The 26,131-nt window shown below is 34.6% G+C and overlaps 1 protein-coding gene and 1 long non-coding RNA gene across 2 annotated transcripts; one reads left to right on the top strand and one right to left on the bottom strand.

Moving 5' to 3' along the window:
* Positions 1-315: 315 nt before the first annotated feature.
* Positions 316-21,529, top strand: LOC123560886 (carbohydrate sulfotransferase 1-like). Its single transcript, XM_045353042.2, has 4 exons — positions 316-644; positions 12,997-13,207; positions 14,937-15,043; positions 19,798-21,529. Exons 1-4 carry the CDS (start codon positions 575-577, stop codon positions 20,490-20,492), a joined length of 1,083 nt encoding a protein of 360 aa, XP_045208977.2. The 5' UTR covers positions 316-574; the 3' UTR covers positions 20,493-21,529.
* Positions 1,795-17,042, bottom strand: LOC128549005 (uncharacterized). The gene is made up of 3 exons (XR_008367412.1): positions 16,848-17,042; positions 12,182-12,265; positions 1,795-1,873 (listed from the first exon to the last, which is right to left on the bottom strand). It is a non-coding gene; the product is annotated as an uncharacterized LOC128549005 (long non-coding RNA).
* Positions 21,530-26,131: the final 4,602 nt, after the last annotated feature.

Below are 26,131 nucleotides of genomic sequence, written 5' to 3'. Positions count from 1 at the left end.
ACAATATAACTTTTCGGAAATCTGGTGCAGAGAAAAAGAATCCGGATGTCAGATAACACCATGAAAACAGTATTTTTTTTGTTTTTCCCCGACTACTGTACTCCTCGTTTAAATGACTTCTGAAATAGACTGGCCCGGTTTATTGGTTTGTCAGGGCTGCGGATATGCGATATGTATTGTATTTTGTCATTATTTTTGTACATGGATCCCCTTCAGTTTGAAGCAGTCCATGTTTACAAACACGTTTGTTTATTTTATGAATAGTATATTAACCACAGCAGAACCATATACAATATTGTTGTGAGCATCAAGCAAATATAATTTTCTTTACAAAAGTTGGACATGAAAAGACTTACTGAAAATTGGGATATCTACGGCAATTGTAAGTGCAATATGTTTACTTTCTTTTATACCGTTCAGCCAATCGTGTAATTGTCCAGGCGGCGGAAAAAAATATTTCCACCAACCATCGATTAGTTCAGCTTTGTACAACCACGTGTTACAATGGAACACGAAGAATAGAAAAACAACAGAGACCAAACCCGGATTATTTTAGATACATTTTTTGTATAAAATGATTTTAAGGAAAAGAAAGACAAAACTTTATACTGGATTATCTTTTTTCATCTTATTGTTCGTTATCAGTAAGTATTCTTACACTTTTGCACTTATATATGATACGGTCTGTGATTTACATATACTTCTGTAGTTATAATTTCGCTATAACAATGACTGCTTCAAAATTATTTTTAAAAACCTGTTTGAGGTTTTAAATGGCGGGTTTCTCTCCAGACATTATTTTCCAGGCTTGTGTGGACACCTCGATAAAACAACTAGTTTCCTCACATGACGATCTTAGCGAGGCTAGATCACACATAAGAGTTGAAGTGAGTGACCTTAACAATGTGTCATTTGAAGGTCTGCAGATCTAAGAGATCCGATTCTTTATAGATTAAGGAACTTAACTTCCTTGGTGCTGGATATGTACAATATACTCACGACCCACTTTACTCGCGAACCAACAGGGGCTAATAATAAACGAAACGATTCGAAAACTTTTATCTTTATAAGTGATATTTAAATACAGGATATTGTAATGTAATTTCAAACAAGAAATATCTTTAAAAATGATGGTCGGCGAATTGTAATAAGGAAAGAAGTTTATGAATTTTTCATCTAACATTTATCTTTCATCTAACATTTTGCAAAACTAGACACCGCACTTTAACAATTTAAATGGTTCTCTTTTAATTTTTCGCGAAGGTTTCGTAGGGTTGCAATTTTGTTTCGTTTATCCTTAGACGGATAATTACAGCAGTAGTTTGATGAAGATTCATGAAGCCGTTCATGAGAATAGGTCATTAAACGTGTTTATATGTTTAGCTAAATTTGTCCCTACCCCCATTTGTAACAAAATAGCAAGAGACCTTACGATATTGTTACACATTGAGTTTGATAAAAATCCATTACATTTTAGTGTTTAATGCGAAGAAAGGCATATGTACTTTTAGCTATAGTGGTCCCTAATAGGGCCCAAGTTCCTATATAAATTAATTTGGAAGAGGACCTAATAATGATGCTCCAGACCAAGTATGACAAAGATCCACCAAGCTGTTCATGATACGCTGTATAAAGGCATTTCTAGTTTTAGCTCTAGCAGCCCCTAAAAGGGGTTAAATGTCCAAACTGAACAAAGTTGGCTGCGGGCCTAATAAAGATGCTACAAATCAAGTTTGATTAGAAAACATGAGAAAAAATCAATTAAAGGATTTTTTTATTTATTATTTTTATTTATTTCTAAAATAGGCCAACTGATCCCGCTTTAACAAATGCATATTCGCTATTCATGAATCTTTGGACAATGACGTCATACCTATAAAAAAAAGAAGGTCAAGCAAAACATACAATTGTAATTATTTCAATATTTCTGTTTCACAAGCAAAGTTTGACCATAGTCATATCACATAGATAAACTGTATGCAGCGTACATTCATTTCAGTGTAATGAGATTCAGTCATTATATAGCATATATATAATAAAACAGATTTCAACTGAGTTCAATATTTGCATACCATACTAAAGAAAGATATTCATATATAATAAATCAGTTAAATAATTTATAACAAATATATCAAAGCAAACAAGTATTCATTTTAATATGCAAATTGAATAAGTCACAAAAGCAAGAAACTTTTTCATATACAGACGACAATTGTAACAAGGAAAATCTTTTAAAAAGCACTTCTCTACATAAAAGACTCTTATCACACCCTTATTCATGTGATACGCAGACCGTATTATGTCAGCTCTTTCTTTAATTTGATATATGTTGGTATTTGAACAGGTTTTTATCATATTTATTAAACTTACTTATCATTTTGAGATATATCAATATTCTTGCTAAATATACTGAGCCAAAGTTAGCTTTAAAACTGTGAACAGCGTCGTTTAGGATAAACGCTTTGTCTACATTTCACTCAGCGTAGCACAATCAACAGAGTGAAAGAAATTGACACTCCCGTCCAATCAGGCAGAGTGTTGCATAAATCTTCCATTTTGATAAATTATCTATAATGCGTTATCAGGTAGTTTGATTTGCTAACTGAAGTCACATGGCATAGGTAACGAAAACGAATTTAGACGGCGTCGCCGAAAAAAGGGTGCTAGGCTATTGTTTTAAAAGACTAAATTATTCAATGTCTTGGAGAGTATTTATTCATACTCTTTACCTTTTTAAAATTGTTGAAATATAAAACTGACAAGTTATCGTAACCCTGGGCAGGTTAAGACATAACACCAGGAAAACTACATCTTAATTTGGTAATCAACAGTCTGGCCGGTGCATATAAAATGTCTATGTACTAGACATTCAGGGAGGCAAGGCGGCAGAGCCACCAACCGTGGTTCTGCCAACGTAAGTCAAAAATACTATAATGCCTCGTTAGGTTACCTTCCAAATATGTAGATTTCATGAAAGACAACTTCAACATAATTAGTTCTTAACATTTTATAATAGCTAAATATTATTTGAAAGATGGACACTGAGACAATAAAAGTACTTGTACTAAAAGACTTTCTTTAACTGAAATTAAATAAACATCAGAAACGAACTATTGTGTCTTCAATCTTATATATGTGTGTAAAAGTTCTACCACAGGTAGCAATGGTGTCATGTGGTTTTTATAGGTCATTACGCTACAATATCATATGAGTGTCTTTTCATATTGAATTTATTAAACGAGTTGAATAAAATAATAAAATGCAAGGCACCAATGTAACAAAATGTAGTTCAATCCATGTTGTTGATAAAATCTGGTATAATGAGTCAAATAAGGATGTGACAGTAATATTTTGGCTAGACAACTTTTATTGTGAATTTATAAGTTTTAGGTTTATTCATTGAGAAAATGTCTACATACGCGTAATCGCTAAACGGCAAATTTCATGGGAGCATTTTTCAGAGGGTGATATTTTTCAGAACAGATTATTTTTCTTATATGTAATAAACATCTCAATATTTTTTTTTCATTTTTGGTAAGAAGACATGTTATAAAGAAGGCACTGAATTGGTATAATGTAATCAGTTCTCCAAAACTTAGTGTACACAGGAATTGAATGTATATTGTTAAACCTATGTTTTAATCCTAATCCGAACCTCTAGTCAGTATATTGTATACTCAACGTGTGTACATCTAATAGAAAGGGGGAGCGGGGGGGGGGGGGGGGGGGGGGGGGGGGGGGGAGGGGTGAATTAATTTTGCCGTTAACTATACTGCTTATCTGCAGCAGTTCACACATGAAATGTTCCTCTAAATGGGTAATTAAGACGATTTTACCATGTTAAGCCTAGTTATTAGATTGATAACGACATTGGTCGGCCAGCGAGCGGGCGATGTTTCAATGGCGTTAAACAAATCATTTCCATTCAACTTTGGTTTGAGTTGATTTATTTAGATGGAACTTGTCCTATAAATTACTGATTGCATTTTGGCCCGTGTAGTCATGGTCAGGGTCAGTTTTTCAAAAGTAGAGAGAACAGTGTCCACTCAATTCTCAGGAGCATTAGTTTTGATATACCTATTTAAATAAACTTAGTCTATAGGTAGCTTACAGCAAAACCAAGGTTTAGAATGGTATCAACTTTACTTAAGCTTTCTTTCTATTTTGAAAATTACAGCCGAGAATCAGTTGTGAATGTTTTTGAGTGCACCTGGAAGTATTGGCGACAATTCTTTTGTTCCCTTTCTTGAGTTTGTAGAACATGAAAAGAGAACCATTTGATCAAAAGCAAGGTCGCCGGTCCTATCTTTTGGGATATTTCTCGTACTCTCCCAGCGTATTTATCTGGTATAACATATAATAATATATTTTCTAAATTACACTGTGGTAGAGTGATCTAAGACGTTGGAGCCTTTTTTAAATGTATATTTTTCAAAGCGCAGCGATTTAATAAATCCGGTGATTTTGTAAATGAAAGAATCGTTTAGTGAAGGTAAATTTCAACGTAACGTAGAATTATTTTGTCTAATTGTTTTATGATGTAACCAGTAAACTTTATGACTTTACTTTTCTGTTGTTACCTACAAAGGGTGTAAAGAAAGTTCGTTCCAAATGGAAAAGTAAATCAGCATATCAAAAACATGAAAAGTAAGACATATATATAGTTTTCCGTCATGTTAAATCCTTGTATGTTGACGTAATGCTGCTATAGAAATTTGGTTAATTTCAGTTTTTCTTTTTGGAGAAAAACATTTTGCTCTATGTACTGAGTTCAGAATTTTTCAACTTTTGAAAATAAACACTCGTCAAGCGTTTCTTCTTTCATTAATTCTAACACAAACACTATACAATATAAGTTCAACTACTACAATATTAAACAAAACAAATAACTTCTAAATATTTTGAACCATATGTGCACTGTTAAGTATGGAAGCGGCCTACCCCCATAAATTTTAGTGAAAAAATGCCATTTTCTACAAAGACATTTTAAGTAAGGGAAAATTTCTACCAATTGCATACATTCTTCTCAACTAATTTAATAGTAAAACCCAAATCATGGTCATTGGTAGTCTTCCAGTGAATGGTATGAACCTTTCATGATTTCTATTACATCTCAGTAAAATGATATGGCCGTTTGCTTAACCGGTTGAACTTTCTTTAGATACGCAAATTGAGTCTTGCGGCACAAACGTCTAGTTGTATATTGACTATGGTCAAAAGTGATAATTTACATGTCAAATTTTGTGTAAGTAGTTAAAGCGAAAAAAGGGGAGAAATGTTTGACGTTATTACTTTTTTGTAACTGTTACAGATCAATATTCAAATTTCAGATTACTGTTTCTACTTGTCTGTAAATATTTCAACTGTATGCTGATACATATAGGTCTAGGCAGCAATCTTGCGTCCTCCTTGCGAACATATTATACAAACGCTTTTTAAGAAATTTCAAGAGCCAACTAGAGACTAAGATAAACCGGCCGCCATTGGTATCATTTCGCTAACCGAAACCATGAGCGTTGCATATGTTTTCTGAATGCAAGTCTGGTCGTTATGTACTGAAAACAAAAGACAAAATGATTATATTCTGCCTTTGCGACCAGCGCAGACCAAGATCAGGCTGATCATGGTCTGCACTGTTCGCTATTCAGTCAGTAAATTTTCAGTGAACACCGCTTTGAAGAATAAGTGGTACTGCCAAAATTGAATGTTGGACAAGTTCATTATAGAAATTTAGCGGGCTAAGGGTTAAGGTCGTGTCCGTCAACGGTTTAGGTTCGTTATCTCACTTAGATGTAGTGTTCTTTCGTGTGACGAAGCCTCCCCCACCTACCACCTCTTTAGATGTTATTCATAAATTGAAATATTTAATGACAAAATTGTATTTCTATGTTGTACATTTAGCCACATTTCAATATGAATTCGCACCAAAAAAAACAACATTTTTACTATTGTTTTATATTAGGCGTTAACAACTTGCGTAGTGGTGACTTGTATGTAATTATGGTTCTTTCAATGGTATACAAAGGTTGGCAAGAGAATTGAATCATTGAATCTACAGGAATTACAAAGTAAAAGAATTCTTTTATCTACGATAATTATGTTTGCAAATAACGCGCAATGTATTTTACCAGTATGAAATGGCATTTCCATTACGACCCGGTGTTATTCATTGTAATATACCGAGCAGTACCGCTCACTCCGCTGTACAGAAAATAATCTATTGCGCCTTTCATAAACATCTGTTGCTACCACGGCTACAAATCAAAGCGCTGAAAGCACAGAAAGGTTGAAATCTTTCGAAAAACATATGGTTCTGGAAAGAAGTTAGTTCAATAACATTAAATTTGCACAGGGCGCCTTTTAATATTTGGACGTTCAACATGTCCCTTTGTCAAGTTTAATTGAATGACAGCCATTTACATAGCAAAAATACAACCTTATTTTATTGAAGTGTAATGTAGGAAAACTCTCAAACACGTGATATATTGGTTAACCGTAATTCAAACTGGCCAGGAATTACTTCCCCGACACATAGCACAGACTATTCTAGCGTAGTTTAATTAAATATCATGAACAATACAACGCTCTAGTAAAAAAAATCTGCGGCCATTATTTAACGCACTTGTACTGCCGAATGCATGTAGGGCCATACCAAATTGATTAATAGTTCTTCGGAAAATTTTCAAAAAAAATTGGAGCGGGCGAGCGAAATTTTTATTTTATTTTTTTTTTCTCAATTTTGATTTTTTCAGAGGCGGGTAGATTTTACATGGAGCGAGCGGGCTTTTTTTTATTTTTTTTCCCAGCTTGGACCCTTGAGGAGGCGGTTATGATTATACATGAAGTTAACATTTCTTTAGAAATAACACAGAAATCAAACATTTACATTGTGGGTAACACAGTATATAGCTTTTCTATTATGTTTTAAAGACTACATGAATGATTTTGCAAATAAATTCTTGCCAAAACCTCACTGAATCACTTTGTTTTTTTTTTAAGTTATAATTTCTAAGGGATGAGTGTCTTATCTTTAATTTTGATTTTTCTACATTAATCTGAAGGCCTGCCTATTTAAGACAAAACAGGCACATGTGTAGAATAACATTTCTTCTGAAGCACAGTTAGATGGCTTCGGCACATGAACAACTTTGTGCCCCTAGTGGAACTCCAACCCATAGAGGTGAAGGGAAGTAACAAACCACTTGACCAGTGAGACCAAACAGAGTTGGTCATACAGATGCTTCGACATTGCTCGAATCCCTTTGGAATAATTTCTTAACAGATCCGGCTAGCTTATGTTTTTGTGGTAGAGATTCATTTCAGGCAAAAATGATAACAAGACTGACAAAGAATGATCCCAATATTGTCACCCTTAAAGTGTTATATGGCCACCCTTAAAGTGTTGTTTGTTTTGCTTTGACTGAACTAGAAATTTAGAGTTGGGGAGGTCTGTTTTTTACAGTTTTTTTTTCGTTCTATCAATTCACAGCCAAGTAATAGACAAACAGGCAAAATTGGGGTTACAAAAGGACATATTTTATATCTACACTACTTATTTGAAAAGCTAAACAATTTTTAAATTGACTAAATGCGTTTCGATAGAATATCTGACTGCTGTACTAAAGAAGTTACGTTCAAAAAGATTTGGCCTAGACAATGTGATAGGTCGGTCAGGATCTGTGAACAAACATTTTTTTAAGATAGTAGTCGGCCTCAGCTTTGGGCTCTAGATATAACATACTGAACTAAACAACTGTTAACAAATGGTTTAAAAACTATATCTGAACAATATTTCCAAATATTTTTAACTGCATCCCCGTGCACGTCTTACAAGTCGTGATTCGTTCCTTTCACTGTATTGAACAAAAGTAGAACGTGCCTACTTCATTACCTACCGACACATCGAAGGCCATGTGTGGCACTAGCACAGACACTCCAGATTTAAAACAAATGATGAACAACAGCATAATTCCTGACTTTTTGTGTTTTGGTCATCAGTAACATGTATTACGGATGCATGAAATCCGATCAATATCACTTTGACGCATTAAAACAGCGATAAAACCTGCTTTGCCGTTATTATTCCGGACCGCGTAATCGGGAAAAAATTTTTTTTTTCGGAGATTTTTATGTACGTGCGGGCGGGTGATTTTTATTTTTTTTTCTCGGGAATGAAATTACTGATGCGGTAGTTCCGACGAACGACATATCAATTTGGTATGGCCTAGACTGCTTTTATATGAACTCATAACTTAATGAAATAAATTTTAATTTAACACAACCAATAAATGCTGGTTACACCCATCAATTATAATCATATGCACACTAAACAGACAATACCTTAGCAACGGGCCGCATTTTTTAAAATAAAATCCGTCCATGAGAATACTTAGCCGTATCAGAATGCACTTACTGCAGGCACAACACACAGAAAAGTTCAACTCCAAACATTCAATACTAGAGAAATCTTTATTATACGTTTTGAACTATTTTTTCACGGCATATTTTCATGCGCTTCGGTCACGTCTGGGTTTTTTCTAAAGTGTTTTAAAGGAATACACCTTCGCTTTTCAATTTAGCCATGCTCGATGGTTCAACAGACTTAAAAACATAACTTTAATACGAAATGACGCATTCTTTAACCTTATTGTATTTACATATGTATGAAAATATCAACAGGCTGTAGAACAATGTTCAGAAAACAGTTTATATTAATAAGAATATCTGTCGATTAGCCCGAAAAAACGGGCAAAAACCTTACAGCGGATTAATCTGTCTTTCAGTGAAAATGGTTAGTCTGATATTTTTGCAAGCTCTGGAATACGGTAATTATAGGTCTCAACCACTTCGTGGTTTCAACCTAAAAATTCCACAAGTCATTATAAGTGTTTGTGTGTGTCGGCGTGTCCCTGTACGTTATAGTAGTAAGTTTGTCGTTGGAAAAGCTTATTTTTAATCGGCAGCTTAAAATCGGTTATAAAAAGCTAATTATACAGAAAACTCCATTCGAATTTCAAGCTCTCAAGTTGGTCCTCAGGTCTTGAATAAACAAGTATGTGGAGGAACAAAGGAACTACTGTTTTGTTACACACATTTACAACGTGGTGTTTGTAACATATGTTAGATGTACAGACCATACAATTCTTCGGGTACTTTGATTTTTAGGTTGAAACCGCGAAGCGGTTGAAGCCTATTATAACCGTATTCTGGATACTGCAAGAATTCAATAATGACAGTTTTCACTGAAGCAGATTAATCCGCCGTTCTATTTCCACACTACTTTTATTGATTATTTACGAGTATACCGACCGCTTATCTCTCTACATAATTTCTGTGTAAAAGTTCCTGCTCAGGTTTAACAATCATTTCAATGCACAAGATAAAAGAAAATATATCAAATTATACATCTTTGAAAAGCTCAGATCGCAAGCTTTCTAATGGTGTATAACTTTAGAAAATCGAAAGAGAAACTATGACACACTTGCAGTTTAAAAATAGCAAATTCTGTAGATTTTAGCCTAAAGTAACGTCTATCGTTCAATCCGTTAAACCCTTACGAAATAGTCAAAAAGCTGCGAACATGCCGCGAACATGCTGCGAACATGCCGCGAACATACCTATTCGCAGGAAGTATTCGCGGGATATTCGCTGCTACCGCGATCATGCCGCGATTGGTTTGATACTAGTTCGCGAGATATTCGCAGGAAGACCAATGATCGCGGCATGTTCGCGAGAAGAACTTAGAAGATTATAATCTTTTGGTAAACTGTTACTGAAGAGCATTTATAAGAGCAGGTAATTGTAGATCAATTAATTTGTAACACTGTCTGTAAGGTCACAGTATGAGTCTGATAAGTTAATTACAACCAGATATTCTGGACATGTTTAGAAGGAAATCTGTGTGCATTACAGACAGTTTTCATAAGTGATTCTTAGAGGCTAATAGGAATATATACTTTTTTGTGGTAAGTCAGAAAATTTATGTTTAATATCTATACTTATATATCTCAGTAAACATAAGGAATTTTGAAAATGAAATAGATATGCTTAACCTTTTGCAGAGCTGTATCAGATTATCTAAAAAGAAATAGAAAACTAGCTTATTTTGACAATTTCTTAGCTTCATAAGTCTGATAATTAACATGTAAAACCATGACAGATTTGTAGTAATACATATAACTTATCAGTAGTGTGAAGAAAAGCATTGGGATGAAATGAATACATGCACTCAGACACTGTTATTGAAATGACAAGTAACAGTTAAAATTCAAAGATATATATATATTTTTTCATTAAAACTTTGTTTAAAATGCTCCAAATATGATATGAAAAAGTTCAGACATTGACAATTTGAATTTGTTACAACCTCAGTCAGTATTGAAGTTTATTCAATAAATTTATATCCCTGATTCCTACTAATTTATTTGTTTTTGCACTTTTTCTGTACATGCTTTTTTTGTATACAATTTCTGTAGAGATGGTTTTCAGCTAGTTCGCGGGATGTTCGCAGCAACTAGTTCGCGGGATGTTCACAGCAACTAGTTCGCGGGATGATCGCGGCAACTTGTTCGCGGGAAGTTCACAGCTACTTGTTCGCGGGAAGTTCGCGGCAACTTGTTCGCGGCAAAACTAATTTGCATGTGAAAAGTGAACACCAAACGAACATCCCGCGAACTATTATAGCAATTGTATCAACAGTGTTCGCGGCATGTTCGCTGGATATTCGCGGCATGATCGCAGCAAGTGTTCGCGGCAAACTATAATATTTCCGTAAGGGAAGGCACTGACCTCCAGATTTAAAAAGGCTAAAAATATCTTTCTTTCAAAGTGAAGTTTTGTCATATTATGGACATTAGAATATGAGGTTTTGTTTCTAAACTATTTTGAAAATGCCAAATCAAGAAAAAAGATGACCGCGTCGGGAATCGAACCCGGACCGCCGCGACAATAAAGAAGTTCTGGCTGTCGTTACCAATAGAGCTATGGAGGCGTTAGTGTTTAACGCTAGCCTGGGATTCAGGCGTTGATATTTTTTGCTTTGTCATAACATACGCGCCATTTCATATACATGAGCAAGTTGCTGTTACTGGCTCGTTTATTGCAGAACAGAAACACGAAAAATCGACAGACTGGAACCCAGGCTAGTTTAAAGCGTGTTAAATATAGATATTTATAATCGAGACAGTTTACTCCGAGTAAACGCTTTTCGATTTTCATTGTAAAAAATAGTAAAAACAATTAATTCTCATGTGTTTCCGAAACATATAGTCTGTCAGTAATTAAGTTTCAAACATTCTTAAGAAATATAGCATTTATTTCCAGATATCTAAAAATCTTCCCTTTTTTTGTTGTCGAACGATCTGGAGGCCAGTGCCTTTAACTGTTAAATTTGAATATCTAATATTTCTATAATCTATATTCTCTTTGTGAATATTTGTGTTTTTAATGAAACAAACACTGTATTTCTCATTGGTATCATTATAGAAAATTTTGATTAAGCCGATATAGTGTTGCCTTATCCAGCTCGTCAGTGTATTTCAAGAAACTTGATAGTTTTAGTCAGAGCAGAATTTAAAGTATATAATGTAACATGGATGCAAATGGTTTGAATGTTATACTGTTTCATGGAAGTGACTTGAACTGTTACAGCGGAGTGGTTTGCGGGTTTCAATCTTTCTGTGCTGTCGGCGCTTTGATTGTTAATATAATGAGATACGTGCACCGGTCACGTGTAAAATGTAAACAATGTCTAGGAATCATTAGAATGAATGAATGACAGTCCATCTTAGTTGTAATACTGATTGACAGCGAATGCTACTGATTTTGTGTGATGGAGAGAGGACTGATATTTAGTTTGTATCGATTGAAATCCTCTTGAAACTTGTAAAATTGTTGCTGAACTTTGGACAAGGCTCGCTGTCGCTGCTAAAAGGGCAAATGTAAAAGATTCCGTGTAAGTTGTATTTCACTGGTACTGCCAGTTAGTAAGTTCATACTCTAAAAACACAGCAGAGAAATATGGGCACTTTTGACCGATTTGAAATGTTGGAAAAATTAAATTATATATTTTCTTTACAAGCTAATAAGGTCAGTACATCGATAATCCGGAGTACTCCGAAAATATCTGTGACACAAACCTATTACAGTATTGTAGTTGGGTAGAGAATAAAGGTGCACTTACACAGCCTAGCTTTAGATCCTGCTGTTATGGCGAAATGGTAAAGTGTCTGCCTCAGGTGTGAGAGGTCCTGGGTTTGAGTTAGACCTGGAATATATGCATTCTGTTAAGGTTATCTGACTGTTCCAGATGTTTAATATATTTTAGCGAACAGTATAATGGATCATTGTTTAGCAATCGAGATCATTATTGAATGTAAAATGAAATACACCCAAATAGAAAATATCCAATAGATCTATATTATATCCCTTTGATGATTCTGCTCTACATGTCCGAGAAGAGTTGCATATCCTTGATTACAAAAGTTTCGTTTATATGAAAAAATATTAAATGCTTACAACTATGCACGTTTGATTAAAATGTTATAAACATACCTATTTTTTAGAAATATATGGACATTTGCATGCGTTTCAAAGCTTTTTAACTTTATACCTTTATTTCAAAAAAAACTTTGGTACTATCTTTACACAATATAGAATGCAGAAAGCAACAGCTAGTTGTACTTAACCCCTTACGATGAGTCTTTAGGCCAGTTAAATCGATGATGCTTCGCTCCATAAGTATTCTGGAATTTTAATTTACCTAAAAGGTGAGTGGAATATTATTTCAGGTTGTACAAAATCCGTTTCCGGGGCAAATAATTAAGTATATACTTACGTCAAAACATTTCGTACATTCTATATTTCTCTGCGAATATTTAACCACGGCCACCATCGTGCCAATACCTTTTTGAATACAAAATTCCTAAGTTGTAGTTTGTTAGTTACAACATCGTCCGGTTTGTTGCTGGATAATTGTGTTTAATTTTTTCCTTTCAGACAGATTGAGTTTAACTTTCCATGGTTATTCGCATGGGCCAGTACAGGTGCTAATTCTCACATACATGCGGTCGGGCTCGAGCCTGACTGGAGACATATTGCAACATAGTCAGGGGTCTTTCTACGTGTTCGAGCCATTAAGGTCTCTTTGTCCGCACAACTGTTCGAGCATCATATTAAGAAATTTGGTATACGCAAATGGGTCCAAAAGGTACGTTTAATTCACTTTCATTTATAGCAAAGGTATATAGAAGTGCAGCAATCACCAATATTGAGATTAGTCTATTTTTTTTTTATTTCGCTACAACATTGTTATCCCTATAACACTATTTATTGTATGATATATGAAGATATGCTGCCATTCATAAATCATAAGAAATGAAATTGAAAGAAGAGATTATATTAAGGTAGTTCTGCACGTTTTGATCGAAATTTTTTCTGCAATCTAGAATTTGATTAAACTCTGATTTTTCAAAACTTCAGAATATACCTAGAAAATTCAGCAAATAAAAACAATAGAGTCGTGTGGTTGATATTTTGCTAGACTGATTTAAAAAATTTGGACCTCACGCAATTTTTCATAATAGGAGTCTATGGGAAAATGGAAACTTTCATAACATTTTCTCGAATTGAAAATTTTCCACAATGTAGATTTTAATTAAACTTCTCACAGTCGTAAATAAACATATGACCTATAATACAGTGAAATAAAATGTATAGATCTGTGTTCTTATTTCTGAGATATTTGGCCATGATCAAAGTGAACCGCCTATTTGAAGCTAATTTTAAGACATTATTTTGAATTATTTAACGTGACAGATGTTTTAATATCATATTTTAACTTTAGAAAGATAGAAACTGTTACGATTTAATATATTTATTCATAGGTTGTCTTTAATTCACAAACTGATTTTCATTTCCGTACACCGAATTCAGGCTTTATTCTACGTTTTCCGGATAAATGACGTTGCGCCATCACTTCCGCAAACGTGCAGAATTACCTTAAAGGGGATTAATCAGAGTTTAACCAAATAGCGGATTTGTTTGAAACTTTAAAAATTAATCATTTACAATTACTTGTTTTCGCCTAGCGCTTAGTACAAGTAGGTATCATGGTCACCAGTGGTGTTTTAAAACCAGGGCAGTGTTATTTTAGCACAAAATATTACATACGTACCAGTCCGTAGCGGCTTTTAGTAAATCATACTTAAGGTGGCAGGGGAGCGGTTTCGTAGTTTGGCGCCTGTCGATTTTCTGTATAAACAGGACAGGGTAGATATAAAGGCATATCTATCTTACTGGTTATTTATCATTATCAGTTCTTTAATATATCTGGGGAATGTGAAACGGTTAATGATTCTACATGACGGGCGTTTTAAAATTCCTAGCTCCGTACTTCCGGTTGAGGCTAAAACATAAATATCAGAACAAAAAGTCGGCCAGACGCGCGGCTGTCATCCATCCACTTTTTTCAAGTGAAAATTAGGGAAATAAAGTGGTGGTTGGCAGACACATTCCACACCACCTGTGTATGCATCTATGTCCGTACTATACATATATGCTACGAAATTGGATTTAAAAAATAGAAATGGATGAATGAGTTCAAAGTGAGGCCCGGTTAGGCTATTTTTGGTCTATAAAATTTGGGTGCTGTGGCCGATTTTCACTACATCTGGCGTGGAAAGCGACAGGTGCATAGGACCGGAGAGGTGTCTTGATGTAGTCTATAGTATCTGCAATGGTCCATAGTAGTTTCAAAGAAAAATAAGCAAAAACGAGATTTCTATGGATATTTCAACACTGGTACCCACACGTCAATGTGGAATTCGCAAATTTGCACTCCTTTGCCACCTTAATAGTTTTTTTTTTATATTTTGATATAATTTTATGAAAAAAGTACATGTTACCTGTGAGTTTTAATTTACATTCTTGTGTTTCAGGACAACACCCATATCATTCAATAAAACTTCGTACTCAATACTACACAACTGGTTTAACTGCAGTATCACCGAACTTCCTTCCGTCGGGTTGCTAGATGTTTTTCTTGGTATGTTTACTAATGTAGGGAAACACATTGTCATGTTAACCCTTACCCTGCTAAATTTCTATAATAAACTCTTCCATCTTTCAATTTGGACAGTACCATTGACTGTTTAAAGGGGTGCATACCAAAAAGATACTGAATGAAAGGCGAACAGTGCAGATCATGATCAGACTGCACGGATGTGCAGGCTGATCATAATCTACACTTGTCGCAAAGGCAGAAATCAGTCGTGTCCAGCATGATAAGGGTTAACATTGAATTACGAGCAGCTGCTTAGCGATTAAACCTGTAGGACCACTTTACACATTTTACACATGTGCGTAAAAAACGACAGCTAAAAAGTATAAATGGAATATGAATTAGGTTAGGCATGTCGATCAATTGTGCGCCCGCTTAGCTCAGAAGGAAGAGCGCAGATCTACATATCCCGTGGTTGCTAGTTCTGTCCAGAGGTTAGGCGTGGCGACTGATAAAAGACATTGCATCTACAAGTATTCATCCTCCACCTCTGATTAATGTGCCGAAGCGAAGAACAGATTAGTCTGGTAAAAAATCCAGGACATCCCCAGCTTTTATTATATTTGACTGGCATATCCTAGTAGGTTGTCCCCCTTGAAAATTATCCGATAATCAATATTGGTTTACCTAAGTGTCACTTTGAGCAATAGATTATATAGGAAATTTATTTTCAATGATAAAAGGGGAGGGGGGAGGGGGGGGGGGGGGGGGGTCCCAGTTAGGTGTCTGCGCAAAATGTTTTTTGATTTTCGTTATATTTTATGACAATATACCTACATGTATTAAGTTTCATTTACAAGTGTTACTGTTATCAGTTTTGACTTACTTTTATAGAAATTCACATTTAAAGTGGGTGGGGTAATTTGACATGTAACCAGCCAGGAACACAATCTCCGCCACTTTTTTTAAAATGGTTCAAACTTTTTACCTGGAACTTTCATAATAAAATAACTATGCAATGGACATTTACACAACATGTTGCGTTTTAAATTGTCTTGAATACCTTTTCAACACAGAGTCACAAAATGGCCTGATCAAATTTACTGAAATTCAATGGACAAACTTCACCAAAAATCTAAAACATTTTTTATTAGTTGAGATATTCAGGTGTTATTTTCAGCAGATATTGTCAGCTAAATAAACATTAAAATGACAGTATATCAGTACACTCTTATTAATACTGGAAGAGTGGTACATTCTCAAACAGGGAAAAAGTGGGTGGGGTAAATAAACATTCGAAGCAACACTATTACTGGAACAAAAATTCTGCATTTGTTAAGAAATGGCCTCAGATTGTCTACTATCCTCTTAATTGTATTAAATACAGCCATGGGTGATAAACTTAAACACACATTTGTGCACTATATACATGTGCGTCATGGAAAAAAGCATAGACCTTGAACATGAAATGTAGACAAACAAAATTAACCCTGAAAGCTCAAGATATTTAACAAAAAGTTTTGCCTGAGGCAGTATATCATTAGGAATGGTATTGTTAAAGTTGAGATTAAATTTTCTGCATTTGTAATTTTAATGTAGTTTAGAATATACATGAATATAGGTCTTCTAACTGGTAGCTTTGACAGTCTCTTTTAGGTAGCCTTAGTGCTGGTAGTTTTAATATTCTATATGGTTTGTCAATAGAAGCATATAATATACAGTACAGGCACTGCTGCCAGTGGTCATTTACCTGAATGTACATAATATATTGACCGTTAATTTTTAGACAGAAACATAAATCTGCAACAAGCTTCAAGTACTTTTGTTATACGAAGGAACAAATACTTACACATGTAATTACGTTAAATTTTGTTCTTTGACACTGTTAGTTCAAAGAAGGAACCCATCAAGTAAGTTCAAGGAAGGAACAAACACATTCCAAGGCAGGAACATACAGCAATCTAGGTATTGTTAGTTCCAGGTAGGTACATATACCAGTTGCACTCAATAAGCCACTGTAAGTTCCAGAAAGTGTTTCACCCAAGGCTGTAATAAAACAAGAATGTGTTGTAGGACACATGGTGTGCCCCCACTGGTACATTTGTCACAAATGAGGGGCAATAATTCAATGATTCATGCTTGCAGTTTTAAGGGGATATAGCCTCAACAAACATTTTATACAAAGGATTCATTATTCTAGGCCATATACCTCTTGAGCTATGAACATCACAAACAAAACATCCACTATTTTGGCTATTTTAAGGGCCATAACTCTGTAATAAGCGCTAAGGTTCTCAAGAAGAAGTGTGCAAGGTCACATCATAATCAAGACTCATGCAGTGCTTCATTAATTTACATCAAACTTTCTGAGGTAGGCACGTCATTAGGTGAAAATGTGCATTTTGAAACATTTCAGGGGCCATAACTCTGGAAATGGGGGACAGAGCCAGACGACAAATAGAAGGTGCACAAGTTCATATCATGATAAAGACTCATGCATGGTTTCATCAATTTATATGAAATACTTTCTGAGCTAGGCGCACAACAAGGTGAAAATGTGCATTTTTGATTATTTCAGGGGCATAACTCTAGAAATAGGGGGCAGAGTCAGGCGAGAAATAGGAGATGCTCAAGTTCATATCACGATAATGATTCATGCAAGGTTTCATCAATCTATATGAAATACTTTTTGCGCTATCCACATCACAACATGAAAATGTGCATTTTTGACTCTTTCAGGGGCTAAAACTCTGGAAAAAGGGTGAAGAGACCATAGAAAAATAAAAGGTGTGCAAGTTCATATCATGGTTAAGATTTATGCAAGGTTTTGATCAATCTATATCAAATACTTCTTGAGCTAGGCGTGTCACAAGGTGAAAATATGTGTTTTTGACTATGTCAGGGGGCCATAACTCTGAAAATAAGTGGCGGAGCCAGACAAAATTTCTATAAAAGTAAGTCAAAACTGATAACAGTAACACTTGTGAATGAAACTTAATACATGCAGGTATATTGTCATAAAATATAAAGATAATCGTTTTTCTCGAGGAAAACTATTATACATGCTTTTGTGGGAAAGCTCTTTTATGAAATAATTCTCGGATTTCAATGTTTTGCGGGATTCAAAGTTTCAAAAGAAAAGAAAAGAAAATTAATAAATGTTTCCATTTTCTGTTACATGACAACACGAATTTCGCAATATCATAAGCTAACATAATCTTATTGTTTTTTTACAGAAATGTTTTATATCTTTACAAGAATAATATTTCTATATGAATCTATAAAACAACATGATTTATATCAAATACTGGCAACATGTTTTGTTGCTTTCTATGGAGTAACATGCGAGCTTAATTTCCGTGTATTACCTATAGCAAAATTTTAGATCAATGCAAAATCCATGACAAAGAATTATTGACTTTGGTAATGAATGACACGACTTTAGCTAATATAAGGGAGACAATCCAATTTGAATGGAATTGCTTAACACAGTCAATAATTAAGGGAGAGAATTCTTTCAAATTCTCGTTAAAAGCTGACCATGACACTGGTTAGACTAAATGCCCGCCCTTACATAACTGAAATATTGTTAAAAAACGGCGCTTAACCCAAACCAAATATATATATATATATATATATATATATATATATATATATATACTGCTATATACTATATATATGTACTGCTAGGCGCTTTGCCGTAATTGGTCAGGTGTATTATTGTGGGGATTTAGTTCGTATAAATTCTCTCTACTATATAATAATTTATTATGCGAACTTGTATCCTAGCGAATCCCACATATGGGAAAGTCAACTGTTCTGAATTTAATTATATCCCTTAATGCAAACTATCTATATATTCAATGTATCCTCGAGATCCAGTTAACTTTCAGAAAGAGAGAAAATATAGCTTTCTGGTCCCAATCAGTTAAAAAGACTAAAATGTCACTACTGATTTGTGAGACATGAAAACAGAGATTTGAGTACTAGTATATATATGCAAATGTTGAACCAGTACGAATGTTTGATACAATTCGGGCGGGTATATAAAGCAGCGTCGAAACTAATCTTACTGGGTTAGTGGACTTGATGTGGCATGTCCCAATCAGTTAAAAAGACTAAAATCAGAGATTTGAGTATATATATGCAAATGTTGAACCAGTACGAATGTGTAGTACAATTTGGGCGTGTCGAAACTAATCTTATTGGGTTAGTGGTCTTGATGCGGCATGTGCGTGCTCGTTTGTACTGCTAGGCGCTTTGCCGTAATTGGTCTGGTGTATTATGGTGGTGATTTAGTTAGTTTTATTCAGTTAGTTAGAAAAAGAACTGATTCAGATGAAGTATGCTTTTAAACTGTTCCATTTTCAACGCTAGTAAATAGAGTCGTTGATTATTAACAACTTGCTGAGTATATACACTCTGTCTGGATAAAGCTTCATTTATTATATTTTCCTGCAAACGAAATTACTACCTGTTTGTGTTTTCTCTACACCAGAATCCATATCTATCTCAGCCTTTCTTATTCAAGTTATGTTCAACTGTTTCTAACTTGTTTAATCAAGAACAATTTGATCAAAGGTAATTAACGCATTTAAAAGTGCTTATGTATAAGTTATCTGATTACGTGTTACATCTAATATTGATTGAGAAAAACGTGGTATTTGTAACTACATGTGATGCATATTCAGCAATATTTTGATATATTCGTCTATTATTTGTTTGGCGACAATATAGAGTAACTATCCTGATTCTAAGCATTATTCCAAACATTAAAGATGGATTTTGTTATCTTTCAGATAAAGGATGGAAAACTCAATTATTCTTCCCGTGTTACGTGGGATTTATCTTAAAAACTATGAACCATTCTTATGCCATAGAAGAATGTGCAAGACAGCTCGGAGATATTTGTGAAAGGTCTCCCATCCGTATCGTAAAAACAATTAGAGCAAGACTTAATTACGTGAAATATTTACTCGACGACTTTCCAAATCTAAAAATAATTCATGTCGTTCGCGACCCACGTGCGACACTATGGTCGCAGTCTCATTTTCACATGTGCCTAGCGGATGGTGGTGGGCGTTACAGATGTTCTAAAAATCTCTGCGGGAGAATGGAGGATGATATTGCCGAAAGTCATCGCCTTTCTAAAACCTACCCAAATAGAATAATGACTCTAAAGTACGAGGACCTGGCAAAACAACCTATAGAAATCTCCCAAAAGATGTATGATTTTATAAGTGTACCAATGACTTCCGAAACTAAAATGTATGTTTATAATAAAACAAAGGCTGGAAATAAAAATGATTGCGAAATATGCTCGACACGTGCGAACTCCTCAGCGCATATTGATTATTGGAAACATTTTATAGATCCTGACTTTTTAGATATTATAAATACAAGGTGTGACTTTGTTTTAAGACACTTTCAGTATGACGAATATACAATTAATAAATCTTCTAACGCGACCTTAAGATTTTTACCAGCATCTTAGACGTTACTAAAATTTGTCATACGTTTAGACAGTTACAATGTAAATGCCATACAGACAGTGCAAAAATAAATCTAAGCTGTGATATAATTATATTAATATTACGACCACAGGCCAATTTAAAAAATGTCACAAAAAATGCATTAAAGTATTGACATTTTTAAACAAGTAAATTTCATTTTAAAACACAAAAATCTTAAGACTTACACTAACTTCATTGTTTTGTTGCAAAAGCGAGAAAGAAAAACAAACGTTTGGAGTATATTTTCAGAAATGTAATTATCATTTATTATAATTCATTTATTCAACAAATTATGCAAGTCACTAACTAAACATCAAAGATTTGAATATTTATAAACAGTTTAACATGACGTTAACATTCAGTGCGCGGGAAAGGAAGAATGCCGAAAACACTCGGAACTCGGCGTTGCACGAAAAGTGACGTCAAGGGTCATGTTTGTGACACAATAGCAAAAAACACGATCCATGACGTTACACCAACACAAATAATACAATTGTCACCAAACGTAAAGCGAATTTATAACTAACCCTTACCCTGCTACATTTCTATAATGAACTGGTCCATTTTTCAATTTGGACAGTACCATTGACTGTGAAAAGGGGTGCTTACCAAAAGGATACCGACCGAATGGCGAACAGTGCAGATCATGATCAGACTTCATGGATGTGCAGGCAGATCATGATCTACACTGGTCGCAAAGGCAGAATCAATCGTGTCCATCATGATTAGGGCTAAAGAAGATTTCACATATGAAAAGAAGGAAACCATAAAGTAAGCATAATTGTTTTCTTTAACGTAACGTTTCGTAATTGCTACATGTTGCTAACAGTTCTGTTGTTTCAGCAAAATCTCGGTAAAAAAAAGAGCCCATCTAGATCTGTGGCGGCAATTTGAAATATCTATAACAAAAACATCTAGCATTGATGTAGTGTTTATTGACTGATCGGTTGTCAGTGTGAAGAATTCTTACCTAATATACTGCGGTGAGCGGTCGTTTGCATTTGATTTTGAGTAGCCGTATTCGATAAAAGAAAATATATTGCTTGTTTTCTTTAGAAAAAAAAAACAACAGGACAAATACGGATAGTGTAGAGATATACACAGACAGATATTTCAAATCAAATTGTAACCTACAGTATTTCAAATATGCAATATTGAAACGTAATTATAATAACATGTTTCTTTACCCTAAGCCTCTGCCTCCACCTATTTAGAACGTGATATTGGGTGTTTTGAACAAAGACTGTATGACGCTTGAAGTTGACATTGTATAAGAAATATTTATGGTGATAAATTAAGAACTATAAGCTAAAACAAGATATGAAAAAAAGAATTTAAGTAGTTGCAAAATGTTAGAATTAAATGAAATATCATTGGGCTTGACACAGAAAGCGTTTCATAGTACTGGACTAGTACGAAGACAACGATTACACCAAGTTATGTAATAGGGAACATATGAGCCGTGCCATGAGAAAACCAACATAGTGGGTATGCGACCAGCATGGATCCAGACCAGCCTGCGCATGCGCGCAGTCTGGTCAGGATCCATGCTGTTCGCTAACAGTTTCTCCAATCCCAATAGGCTTTAAAAGCGAACAGCATGGATCCTGACCAGACTGCGCGGATGCGCAGGCTGGTCTGGATCCATGCTGGTCGCATACCCACTATGTTGGTTTTCTCATGGCACGGCTCATATGTGTATTGCCTGTTAGATGTACGTAGGTAAGCATTTATGCATATAATACCTTTCCAAAGTGCTACTGAACACCTAAACAAAAAAACCCTCTTCTGGTTACGGGCGATCAATAACGGCGTACATGTGTTGCTGGCCAAAGGGTGTTTAAGTTCTGGATCTCTGATCAATATAAACGTACTAAGTGTAAGCAACAATAAACTTCACCTATGCAAAAGTTGTAAATAGTGCATTACCAACATGCTGTATTACCCCCGTGAACTGTATCGCAGCTAGCATCCCACCGAAGGATGTGTACAGTCCCTACCTACACAGCATGGAAAGCTTTGGTACAGCTGTTGAAAGTAGTAGTTTATCAAGTAATTATTTTCAACTATCATTTAATTAGTAGAGCTATCCTACTCACCACGGCGTCGGCTTTGCCGTCGGTGTCGGTGCCCGGCGTCGGCGTCACACCTTTGTTAAGTTTTTCGTACCGGTCCATATTTTGACATAACCTTTTGAGATAAAACTTTGAAACTTTCAACACTTATGTACCATCACCATATTCAGTTTTAGTACAGTACATAACTCCATCAAGGATTTTGGCTTTATTATGGCTCTGTATAACTTACAAATCTTGGTTATGTTTTTCGTACCAGTTCATATTTTGTGTAAACTGTTTGCATAAGGTTTTGAAACTTTCATCACTTGTTAACTATAACAGTCTCTATCTGTAGGCAAGAGTACATAACTCTGTCAACTTTTTTTGGCTGAATTATGGCCCTTTTTGGGCTTGGAAATTAGTTACATTTTACATACCAGTCCATATTTTGCCTAACCTGTTTGTCATATGGCTTTGAAACTTTGACTATCATAGTCTACATACGGAGTAAGACTACATAATTAGGACAAGGACTTTGGCTCATTTATGACCATTTTTGACATAGAAATTTGTTAAGTTTCACTTGTCATTCCATATTTTGTCTAAACTGCTTGATATATGGCTTTGAAACTTTTAACACTTGCTTACTATCATGGTCACACATTGCCATATAGTGCAAGACTTATCCAAATCCAAAAATACAGGTATTGTTTGTCTTCTCTATTTTTTCTTCTTTTGTCTGAAAATCTCTGGTAATATTTTGACCCCATACTTCCATCAATTCTTAGAATAGTCGAGCGCGCTGTCAACAGACAGCGTTTGTTCACTTTCCACTCAATTACTATAATCGAAAGGGACACAAATGTGAGGAGAACAATGAAAATATCTAATAAGAGTTCTGTTTCGTGTACTTAGTACAACAACAATTTGCTAGTGTATAAACAGATATATTTGTTATTGTCCGTAAGTATTGACCTGGCACTCATGAATATTCCGTATATTTCCGTAAATTAATTTTCGGTGTCCGAACATAAATAGCGATATACCTATTACATGTATAATTCTGTCGCATGTGCAGGTAGCTGTGCGGACAATGCGTTTATCTGACAATATCAGGGTTGTGGGTTCGAGTCCTACGTCTAGCCATATGTTTTTTGTCCCGAAATTTTATATGCAGACTTATAGACTATGAGCCAGAAGGGGTTTTGCTGCCCCCCACCCCCCAGGGGGAATTTTGTGGACCATATTTTTTTGAAACTTCAATGTGTGGTGAACATTTTGGCATAAAGTTTGCAACTGGCAAGTGGGGCTTTTTTCCGTAACAACGCCTTAAAATACGTTACCCTCAAAACCAATAAATTGTTCATCAATTTTTACAGACAAATGGTACCATTATGTTAGTAAATCATTTCAAGTTTGCATATCTTATTTCAAGGTGCATACTAGATGCTGCAATTTGATTAGATTTTAATGTCTAAAATGTGATGTTAAAGAAGAAAAATATCGGAAAAAGATACGTTACCCTAAGAAACAAAACATTTTTGGCATAAAGTTTTTACTGCAAATTTAGATGACTAGGTAATTTAACATTGAAGTTACTTTTAAAAAGTTCAAAGTTCAGCCAAAACAATGATATGTAGATTGCTAGTATAAGTTAAGGGAAAGCATACTTTTAGCGATTCTTAAAATGTAACGTCATTCTTCCAAAATATACTATTTTTCAATCATACCTAATTCAAACATGTTTTTTATAAAAATGTGCTATCAATTTTATATTGGCAATCTTTAGTTACATGTAATACAACTATATACTTATTTATCAACAAACCTCTAACTTGTAAGATGTGTTACATTGAATTCTACGTTACATTTTACGTTACCAAATATACAAATTATATTGTATGTCATACTTTATCATTTGAAGAAAAAAAATACTATATATATCTGTTCTCAACAGTATAGTTTTGCATTTCAAACTGAAGGTTTAACTTAAAACACATGCATTAATATATCAAATTAAGATACAATTTACGTTACCGAACACACTAACTATATCTCTTGTGTTCTTTTACCTTAAATATACTGTAACACTTAGAAAAAGCATACTTGCAATTCAGTCAAAATATGTTTTAACATAGGTTTACATTTTAACTTTAAACCCATGTATTTAAAAAACAATCTACGTTACAATTTACGTTACCTAACATATAAGCTATACATTTTCATGTATTCTGTATTGTGAACATATACTTTATCTTTGAAAAATAGCAATCTTACAATGATTTTTTTTTGTTTTAAATATTTTGCTTTCAATTCTAAACACATACATTTAACAATCAAACTATGAAACTAGAACCTAATTTACATGGTCCATGATTACACCTTCACGAGAACACTACGCACCCAAACATTATTTAAACAATTAATATATATATATATATTTAGCTATTTAAGCACATTGTAGTGACATATTTATAATATATACAGACAGACACTGCCCGAAACAGTGCTCTATAATGATGCTAAATTTGAATCAGGCATGTAAAGATATTTATAAATCTTGTGCATGTTTATGCACACAAATGTTACATTTTATTAACTGCTGTATGTTGTAACTGTGATTGTTCTGAATGTACATTCAGTAGATTCATTCATCAACATAGACTTCATCCAACATGTTGTCAATCTCAACTGTATCCTTAAGTAGATATACATATAGCTTCTATAGAGCAGGTATCCAGTAGTGGTCATGACTGGAATACTGTGACTTTCTTGTGTCTGTATATATGGGTGGTAGTTCAATAAGACAATTATAGGATATTCTGTAAGTGAAATTAATGTAACTCTAGTATGTAAAGTAAAGTGCAAAATGGTACATTAGATTGCCCAGTCTGAAGACAAGTTCTTACAAAACTAATTCTTTTGATGGCAAATATGGGACTTTAAACTTTTATGGGTGAAGGCCGTTACCCCTTGACAAGTTTATGCCGGACAGATGCCCTATTTGATTTCCAGTCATTTGAACCTCAACTGGTTTCTAGAGAACCTAAGGTCGGAGACAAATAACAATATTGGGGAATATTGTTACTAAAAGTCAAGTCACTTGTGTGAAGTTCGGAGGCCACTTCCTTATAAAGGTTTGTGGACCTCATACTAGCAACCCCATTCAACATCAAAAGCTCGCTAGAGTATTGCCCTTCAATCACACCGGGCAGTTGCCTTTAGATAATGTTGGTTACCAACAGTTAATCTACCATTGTTTTGTTTAGGTTATGAAGGCATACAGGCCTGGTGGTTGCAACCACTAGAAACCGTGTCATTGTATTCGGTACCACATTCTCTAACAGGGTTCCATCTTCCTGCATTTAACCTAAGTGCATGTACATCAAGTCCATCTCCATAACAGCAACTATGGAACAAATATATGCTGAGCGATACTTGTCCTGCGTCACAAACTGCATTGTCGTTGTTTGGGGATCTGTGTCCTTTACGTCCATTTTACTAATTCCTTCATTCCGAGATTGGACACATTTCGGGGGAAAGAGTTGGGTTATAACAACAAT

Source organism: Mercenaria mercenaria, chromosome 15 (genome assembly GCF_021730395.1).
Source record: "Mercenaria mercenaria strain notata chromosome 15, MADL_Memer_1, whole genome shotgun sequence".
In the NCBI taxonomy this organism is placed as follows: domain Eukaryota; kingdom Metazoa; phylum Mollusca; class Bivalvia; order Venerida; family Veneridae; genus Mercenaria; species Mercenaria mercenaria.
This window is presented reverse-complemented; position numbering and strand designations above follow the sequence as displayed.

Coding starts and splice junctions, on each gene's coding strand:
- LOC123560886 (XM_045353042.2), top strand. CDS start 575: ATGATTTTAAGGAAAAGAAAGACAAAACTTTATACTGGATTATCTTTT. Junction 645..12,996: donor CATCTTATTGTTCGTTATCA/GTAAGTATTCTT, acceptor TTTTCCTTTCAG/ACAGATTGAGTTTAACTTTC. Junction 15,044..19,797: donor GTTGCTAGATGTTTTTCTTG/GTATGTTTACTA, acceptor GTTATCTTTCAG/ATAAAGGATGGAAAACTCAA.